At 38.9% G+C, this 9,678-nt stretch overlaps 1 protein-coding gene across 1 annotated transcript in view; it reads left to right on the top strand.

Annotated features, from left to right (window-relative positions):
• The first annotated feature begins 2,567 nt into the window (after nt 1-2,567).
• The window catches only part of LOC104962146 (DNA (cytosine-5)-methyltransferase 3A-like), a 15,173-nt gene continuing 8,062 nt past the window's right edge, over nt 2,568-9,678 (top strand). The window contains exons 1-4 of the mRNA XM_010790544.1: nt 2,568-2,709; nt 4,843-4,966; nt 5,282-5,334; nt 5,458-5,574. Of these exons, the coding sequence (XP_010788846.1) occupies nt 2,671-2,709; nt 4,843-4,966; nt 5,282-5,334; nt 5,458-5,574 (333 nt within the window). The 5' untranslated portion in view covers nt 2,568-2,670. The remainder of the gene's footprint in view (nt 2,710-4,842; nt 4,967-5,281; nt 5,335-5,457; nt 5,575-9,678) is intronic.

Genomic DNA, 9,678 nt, shown 5'->3' with positions numbered 1-9,678 from the left:
AAGATCTCTGAGTACAATTTCCCCCAAAAAGTCATACAAAATCCTGTCTCTGTGCGTGTGTGTGTGCGTGCGTGCGTGTGTGTGTGTGTGTGTGTGTGTGTGTGTGTGTGTGTGTGTTAGAAGTACAGTAGGATTCAAGAGATATTTTGGCAACTTTCCCAACATGTATGTTATGGCTTTACATAAAAATCCCCTCTTAGCAACAGTCAGTTGTTAAATACATAATGAACCTTTTGTATGCACCCTAATAGCTAGATTTTATCCACAGAATCCGCTGAACTATAATTACTGGAACCGCCATCTGAAACCTGAGATCTTAGGCATGACTTGATAACCAGAGCTTCTGATTTGATGATGGCTTTTCTGAAGCTCAATCTGGTTTCTTTTGGTGTTTTCCGTTTTGCTCCCAAACCACCGAGGTCATAGAAACATGCTGGGATCTGTGTTTGTGTTTCCAGAGTATATACAAAAGTGTCTGGTAGAAAAACTGTAGTTAAGAGCCTTTTTTTTTAACATTGCTAGTAACCCATTTTGTGTTGTTGCTTTGTATTTACTAGTTTAAACATATTCTTCTATGTTAAAATAACATTGATACAACCAACTTTCTGACACATTTTTTAAACACAGGTCATAGAGTGCCGCAGTGACGCATCCTAAAACCCGGAAGTATACGCTTCTTCCGGTTCCCTCGACAAAAAAGCAATGCAATTTCTCCATAGGATTTTAGAAAATAGCTCGAAATAAGGACGATATGATCTCGAATCATAAATCTATCGATCATAAATCTATCGATTAGATTCATGATTAGAAAATGATAAAAGTAGGGTAGACATGTGGGGATTATCCGACTGAACAAAACGGGATCCGTCTCTTAAATGTGTTTCAACCAAAGACCATATTTCGAGCTATTTTCTCTGAGAAAAATAAGATTTGATCTTGTGTCTTTTTAAGACAAAAAATAATGGTTTCTAGCTTTTGCTCTGTCAGAAAAAGTGGTTTCTAAATGAAATGTCTGAGCAGAAGTAAACATATTTTGAATGTGTATTGCAGCTCCCTGATCCTAATTGGACACTTAATTTGTGTTTTATCTTAAGGCAGGTTTGCGCTGAAGTAGTTGACAGCTGTTTATGAGAGAAGTATGTTGTCTGTTAAATCTGACTGATTAGTGCATTTGATGTCAAACAGTTCTCACTTACACTTACTCTTCATACAAATGTGTGTTTGTTTATTCCTGTAGTTATAGTTACATGTAAACTCAACCAGCAATCCTCAAATACTGGATATATATTTATACTCTCATATTTTCTTCGTCCCTGGGCTCGGGTAAAATATACACACCGCTTTATACTATAAATGAGAAAAGAATCAGCAGATTCATTATGAATGAAAAATATATATTATAATCATAGTTACCATAATAGAAACACCTCAGTTCTGTGTAACAATTAAACAGCAACACAAACAACACATCTCTAAAACAATTTCACCAAACATGAACAATATAACTTTTGTATAGTAGACATGGCATTAGTTTGTGTACCTGATTAATTCTACTCTTACTCTATGCAAGGAAATGGTCAAAGTAATCATTAGAAATGGCAATTTTGGGTACATTTTAAGGTTTTTTTCTCTTTTTGTGAAGTTGCTGCTGGCTTTATCTTAAAAATAACTTAATTATTAGATAGCTTGAATATGTAGTTAATCTAGAAACAAGGGATAGCTACTTTGGCCACATAGCCACCGTAGCTTGTCCTACAAAGAACTAGAGTTGACTAGCAAAAACAAATAAAAGAAAGAAAATCATTTTATTTCTGTCCGACTTAATGCAAATCAGGGCAAAGCTTAAACACGTTAAGTTTAGACGTCATGTAACATCCAAAACATATCAGATTTCTTTTTATGTCTACTTTAACTACTATATCAAAAGCATCTGTGTATCCTCCACCTGTCAGACAGATTTTGAAAACAGCTACAAAACATTTTGGCCTTGCATGCATTATAATTTGCTGTTCGAGGTTAGTGTGATTGCTTATTTTGCCTATTTTTAGTGCACTATTGTTTTATTGTTCGACACATCCTGCTCCCTCTTCTGCCTCCCCTTGAGTATCATCAAAGTTTCATCCAGCCAAAAAAACTGCCCTCGGTTGGATAGCTTTATTTTGAACACATATCAGGTTAGTGAGTCGAGTCAGGTACTTTCCACTGTCTGTCATTTAAGATCAAGGGTAGATGCTGAGAAAAGAGGAAGTGCTTTTAAAGGTGACAGACAACACAAGGACGGTGTAAATGCAGGAGGCAATGTGTGTGTGTGCTAATTGACTACTTGTATGTGTCTTAATCTTTCAATTCTGTCCATTCAACTAAAGCTGCATTAAGCAATACCTTCTATAGTGAGACTGAATCGACTTTCTGTATCGTGCAGCGTGCAGACTCATCAAAGTAATACTTTTAGTTCACAGGCCTAAGTGAAACCTGACAAATGCATGAACTCTCACTACAGGAAGTGAACAATTGACTCACACAAAAGCCAGTTGTACACTTCCTGTTCAGCGTAAAATGGCGGAAAGGTGAAGTGGCTGAAGAAACGTCGCGCATTTAGAAAATCCAATGACATCGAGATATTTCTCTCAGGAGCTGAATTGAATTTACATTCAACATGTGGCCAAAAAGATGACTGCGAGTCCAGATTCCTCTGTTTCTGCTGAATGTGTAAGTAGTCAGTTGTTTGCTTAAAAGTTAGCTAAGAGTCAGTCTTTATGCCTCGTACTGTAATGGTAATTCATTGCTTAATGCAGCTTTAAGTTCATTTAGAGGTTTAACCAATTCATATTAAGACCGTGTGTTCTCATCAAAGATATTCAAACTGGTGCACTCATTTTTAATTAATGATAAATAAACATTCATCTTGGTAAATCCATACCGTTATTTTTGTTTTGTGTGCACAGTTTTTAAACCATGTGAGCTAATTTATTATTTATGTGTCGATAATGTATATATTTTCAAAGCTACTGGTTGTTTTTTACATAGCAAGTTTACACTGATTTCAACAACTTGACTTAAATTGTTGAATTTAGTTGCTTACTGCTTTTATTAATTTTGTTCGAATGTTTTGTGTATTTTATGTATCCTGCAATTATTAAGATTTATGGATGAAATGCTATAAACAGAAATGTCTTTTTTATCTTTCCAATCAACTCACATCACTTTTCTTTTTCAAACTTTTGTCCCAACATTACATGACATGTCACTTGATAGACGCTTTCACCCAAAGTGACTTACATACTCAATACTGTGGGCAATCCCCACAGGAGCAATTTGAGGTGAAGTGTCTCAGGGACACAACGACATGCTGACTGCAGTGGGGTTTGAACCTGTGCCCCGCTGATCTGAACACCAACGCACTATTCCACTGCGCCACACGCCTCCCAACATCTTTTCACACTTGCAGCTTCTCCGCTATTTATTAGATCATGTATACATTTTTACACCGTTAAAACACACGTTAAGGAGACCTATCGTATCTACTGCAATCGCTGTAAAAAAGTGCAGAGGTGTTCGTTAAAAACACACAGCTAAAGGTCTGCAGTGTCAACTATATGCTAAATGGACTGTACTTATATAGCGCTTTATCCAGTCTTTAAGACCCCTCAAAGCGCTTTACATACTACATGTCATTCACCCATTCATACAGAGCAGTGTACCTTACTCTATAGGACCTAACATTTACTCACGTGATCAGGAGCAACTCAGGGTTAAGTATCTTGCCCAAGGATACATCGACATGTTGGCTGCACGGGCTGGGATCGAACCCACAAGCTTCTGGTTGAAAGACGACCGCACTCCCTCTCAGCCACAGTCGCCCCAAATATGCAGACTTTAGACATTAAAACACACCTGTATTTAAGAGGTGTACCCTGCTTTCATTATATTGGTTGATTCAGTAGCAAACATGGATATTTGCAACTATTGAACAAAAGGGCAAACGTCGGTACAAAATATACAGTTGTATCCAGTGCTGTGTTTTGGCACTAAAAACATCTGCATATGTATCTAAATGTTGCGCCTGTTTAACAACACCGTGTTAAAAGCGTGTGTTGGTGTCGTTAAGTTTATCCCGAGGCTCTTTTCGCACCTTTTGTGTTCTCTGCCTTTTTACAGGCCTTCTCACCTGCTCATTACAGCCTTTGTGGGCTTGTTAGCGCAGCTACCGTTAGCGCAGCCTTTGAGCTTGACTTTCCCCCGGCTCTGCGCTTTCTATTACATCAATAAAATCTGTCATCGACACACAGAAGAAAATCATGCTCGTCTTTCAGAGCGCACACACGATCAGAGTTTAGCATCATGAAAGCTAGTGAGCTAATGGATAAACCATTGAATTAGAGACAGGAGATTGTTAGAGTGCATAATCAAACAAACCGCGGCGCGTAATTACAACATTTCTGTTTGAAAAGTATGACATCTTAAAAGCTTTTTTAGATTTTCAAAGATTATTATTTCTAAGATGAATGAACTTTATATTTAATTTCAGGCTAATTTAAGAGTTTCTCCCACATGAATCATTAGCCCTGATAACTACACTCCCCATCTCATCTCATAAGAGTGTTTGTGTGTGTGTTAATGGGAGCTGCTGGGCGTACCTGCTCTGCGTTGTACTAACAAGGGCAGACTATTAAGTATGCGCTTGTACTGCAGCAGCTCTTTGATTCGGTGTGTTTGCACGAGTTTTATGTGTGTGTAAGGCCTGTAAATGTGTGTGTGTACGGTTATTATTCCTTTGATGAGTCCAGACGAGGGCCAGCAGCAGTTTTCTCAGACCTAGACTGTGCTCCGTCTGTTTCCCAGGAGATGGCGACCTCTGACCCCTGTGCAAACGCACCCCCCACCCCGCCTGAGGACTCTGCGCCCTCCCCCTCGCCTCGCAAGAAGCGCGGGCGTCGGAAACTAGAGCAAACCGGGAAGAATAAGGGTATAGATTTAATACAAAGTCATATCATTCCTAAAATAATATGGCTTTGCCCGTTTATGCAGTCATCAAGATGTCCATTTTTTTACACAACAGCTAAGGATATGAAAAGTTACAAACATGAAGTGTCTTCTTTATACGAAGTAATGTCTTCAAGAGGACTTTACGTGACATTGTAATAGTGCAAATAACTTCCAGATTGCAGTGTTTGAGGGCATTTTCGACTTTAAATATGGATGCTGGGGCAAAGTGATGAAAACCATGACTCCTCATTAAACCTCTTGTTAAATCTGTACAAATGGGCCATTTCCTGTATAGTTCCTCCTCCTGCAGACGAGCCAGATGACAGAAACTGCGACTCCCCCGGAGAGGTAAGAAAACGATTTTGCTAACGAAAAAAAAAGATTATTATATTATAGTACAAGCTGAATTAAAAGAATGCATATAACAAGCGTTTTGTGTGTGTGTGTGTGTGTGCGTGTGTGTGTGTGCAGGTTGAGGCTGGCAGGCTGCGGAGGAGGCCGGTCCCCAGAGTGACTTTCCAGGCTGGAGATCCGTACTACATCAGCAGGAGACAGAAAGAAGAATTGCTGAGCCGCTGGAAGATGGAGGTGGGAAAGAAACATGTCTCTGTCAATTAGTACGACAGGAACAAGGAGGCTTTTTTTGTTCCTGGAAGCCAAATAAGAATGAAACGCCTCAAGTTAACACCTAAATCATAATAAACTGGGCTTGATTGAAAAGGATGATGGAGGCTACATGTTAATATATTTGTTTACCTCACTGACTAGCTTCTCAGTTGGATCCATAGCTGCATATTGTTAAACATTCAAAATGCAGTATAGGTCAAATAACAGGGATTTACAACAGATGCTTAGTATTGGGTGATATCTTTAAAAATGTGTTTTTTTGTGTTAAATGTTCTTTTTACTCCAATAAAAAGAAAGAGGGGATCATACAAATTAATTCCTGGAGATGTTTTGTACTATTTATACACTTATGTATACTATCTAATGTAATTGATATTGCAATACACTACTGTGCTGCAACATGTTAACATGGAAACTGAATGTGTTTGAGTTCATATCTGTAGATGTAGAAGTGAAACGAGTGAGAGAGGCAGGATGTGTGTGTGGTCATGAGAGAAAAAGTCATTCAGGTTGATTGACAGGCAGTGCTGGCTAGAACACATTGATATGAAGGAGTGTGTGAAGTTATGAGTGTGTGAGAGGAAGAGACACTTCAGTCCCCTCTTTGTTTTGTTTGAACTTGTCCTGTTTCAATGTGTGTTGGATGGACATAAACATTATCTTAATGAACAAAAATGCAGTTTAGTTATCACTATAGTGTCCGGATTAGTAAACCCATTACTTCTCAGCCTTGAGTTTATTAAAAATGGACAGTATACTTGTATTTTTCTTTGATTCATCATCAACAACAGCTTCTCACAAGTTATGAGGGCTTATTGAAGATAATGGTTAAAAAAACACGAATCTTTCAAACACAATAAGGTATAAAGTACAGTTTATAGATTCCATATTACCTGAAATAGGTTTAAAAAGGAAAATGATGTACTGAGAATGATTGTAAAGATATGTGTGTGTGTGTGTGTGTGTGTGTGTGTGTGTGTGTGTGTGTGTGTGTGTGTGTGTGTGTGTGTGTGTGTGTGTGTGTGTGAATTCAGTGACAGAGGTTAACCAGCTCCAGGTTTGTGCCTGAGTGTGTGTGTTTGCTCCGTCAGTTGAATTGCAGCCAGCTGTTAACATCAGCATCCCATCTCTCCGCCGCCTGAAGCAAATCTGCTCGCCTCTGTAAAGCCTTCTCCAATTTTGGGATTTAAAAAAAGATCTGGAATCTTTGCACTTCAGGTCTTAAGTTACAGCCAAGAATATATACTGGGGAGTACTGAGGGTGCAGTGGGTATATTAGGGGGGTCTTTTATTTCTCCCTCACAAAGAAAAACATTGACTTAACCTAATTTTGTGCTGATTTAATTTAGCAAGTCACACGCTACACACACACACACACACGCTGCACACACGCTGCACACACACTCATCTGTGACCTTGTTTTCACCTCTAACCACACGGCGTAAAGTTCAGAACCGCAGTGTTAGTCTCTGAAAAAAATCTCTGAATGTTTCTTACATTAGATCTGATCAATGACAAACCAAAGAATCACTAGCTACGGACCCTTTAACAAAAAATAGTGTTTTTCACCAAAATACATATTTTGTATTCTTGTTAAAGGGGCTCTATTAACTTATATGGGTTTTCCATTTCCTGTTATATAGGTTTTTGTGCACGTAAATGTCTGCAAAGACTAAAATCCCCTCTTCCTGAAATGCCTCACCATTGTTACATAGTGACATCACTATGTAACACTGACGTTTCTATTTGCTAACGCTCCAACACATTGTACGTGTACAGTTAAGGGGCGGGACATGTCTAAGTGGTTGACCAATCACAACAGAGCTGACCAATCAGAGCAGACTGGGCTCTGGTTTCAGACAGAGGGTGAAAAGAGGTGCTGCAGCACAGGCAGTATGAGAACAATGAAGAGCTTTTTGAACATTAAAGCATGGAGACATGTCGCTGTAGAGACACTACATACAAATATGAACCTGGAAATTAGCATTATTTCATTTTAAAGTATCACGGTTATCCTTCAATACCAATATACACTCAGTCATCTTTAGTTTCCTCTTCTTTCTGTTACTCTAAACTATCTCACGGGACAGTAGTGTGTACCTCTTTGTATGTGTGTGTATGTGAGGTCTTGACCCTAACACATCCTATCGCCTTGTCAACTCTGAGGCTTACCTAACCTTTGACCTCAGTGCACGTACACACCCCTTTTACACACACATGTAAACATTAGCCTGGATTTGTGTGTGTGTCATCATCACCCTTAAACCCCCGAGGCTGTGTGTGTGTGTGTGTGTGTGTGTGTGTGTGTGTGTGTGTGTGTGTGTGTGTGTGTGTGTGTGTGTGTGTGTGTGTTGAAGCTCACCTAAACATCTGTTAGGTGAAGGAGCCAGTGAATCACACACTTCACTGCTGTGGCCAACCAGCAGAGAGGGAGAGGGTGAAGAAAGCTTGAGGGCGAGTTTAGTGGAGGACACACACACACACACACACACACACACACACACACACACACACACACACACACACACACACACACACACACAGAGGAAGAGTAGGAGGATGTGAGAGAAAGAGAGACAGACGAAAGAAAATGACGGAGAGAAAGAGAGCTAGGGAGGAAGGGATGCAGAGCTACCATGTCCGGCCTGTAAGTTTATTTTTCTATTTTATGTGAAGCATAGAATGAAATGGAGTGTGTTTGAGGTGATGTTGTTTTTTAAAAGAGGAAGTATTGCAATATGTTTCTACTATCAAGAATTTATTTTCATGGCAAGGTTGTTATATGTCTGGTGTTAAATTACGTTTTTTCTTGTTTTGTGGGGGCATCATGCCAAGTGCTTAAACAAATGGGAGGTATCAGTTGTGAAACATCTGACAAAAAGTATAATTGGACTGAACCGAGGTTACATTTGCTTACTTTCTGTTTGTTTGTTTGTTTGTTTGGTGGAAGATTGTAGCTCAGATAAAAGAAGTGAAAAGTGTCTCCCACTTTTCCACTGGCACCAAAGACGTGCAATTGAATCCATCTAACACGGCTGTGACAAAATGCCATGCTCAAATATATCAGCTAATAACTCAGGACGTCTGAAGGCTGAATTCACAATTGTTTTATTTCAAATTTCATTGGATGTAACAATGTACAGCAAACACAGTGTAGGTGGGCTCCAAGCTTTTTGCCTCGTGACAAATCAAAACAACTTCCACTTGTGACCCCTCTTCATCAATGCATTCAGTGTGTTTACCAGCTGTGACTGCTTCAACAGAAGATCACTTAAGAGCCCCACAAATTAAAAATCTTCAGTTATTTGCCTGAAAAATAATTATAGAGGGAATTCATCAATGCATGTATTTCCATAGTTCTAGCAGTCTGTGAAAGCTCAACACCAAACAACTTAATTATTAAGCTGCATTGTTTGCATTAGGACAAGAAGCCATTTTTGTATTTTGTCTTTTTTGCTTGTGTGTGTTTCAATTAGCTTAATCACTAAAAAAGCGATCGAAGCGGTGTTAACAATTGTAAAACATCACCAAGCCCCTTATTTATTTTGCTGCAGGGTTAACATCCGAGTAAGTATTGATCTTACGTTATTTTCTGTCGGTTCAAGAAAAAGGTTTCCAAATATGTTAATAAATGTAAACAATAATTGTTACAGCAGTGTTAACATCAGGCTTGGTTTTGTTCTTAAAAAAGACACATGTTCACATCACATTATGTAATTGCCAGTTTGAAATACTCCCAACTGAGAGGCATACAATGGCTTACTGTTTACGATTAGAAATGACACCAAATCATTACACAAAATTCAGGCTTAACATGTTCGTCTTGTTCTTAAACAAATCCTCAGAGGGATGTTGCTCGGTCCATTTAATTATAAAAGATCCCCAGAGAGCGTTATGGAAATCCACTGATTGTATTCATAATGAATGAGTAGTAACTTGTAGTCTATTGAAAAAGAGAGAGGGTCTTAACTGCTTTGTGTGTGTGTGTGTGTGTGTGTGTGTGTGTGTGTGTGTGTGTGTACATCGTCTTTTATACTGCAAAGCCGAAGTCAGTGAAGCTCTACA

The sequence above is a fragment of the Notothenia coriiceps genome, unplaced genomic scaffold (assembly GCF_000735185.1).
Source record: "Notothenia coriiceps isolate Sejong01 unplaced genomic scaffold, NC01 NC01_scaffold00034377, whole genome shotgun sequence".
In the NCBI taxonomy this organism is placed as follows: Eukaryota; Metazoa; Chordata; class Actinopteri; order Perciformes; family Nototheniidae; genus Notothenia; species Notothenia coriiceps.
Note: the sequence above shows the minus strand (reverse complement) of the source record. Positions and strands in the feature narration are given on the sequence as shown.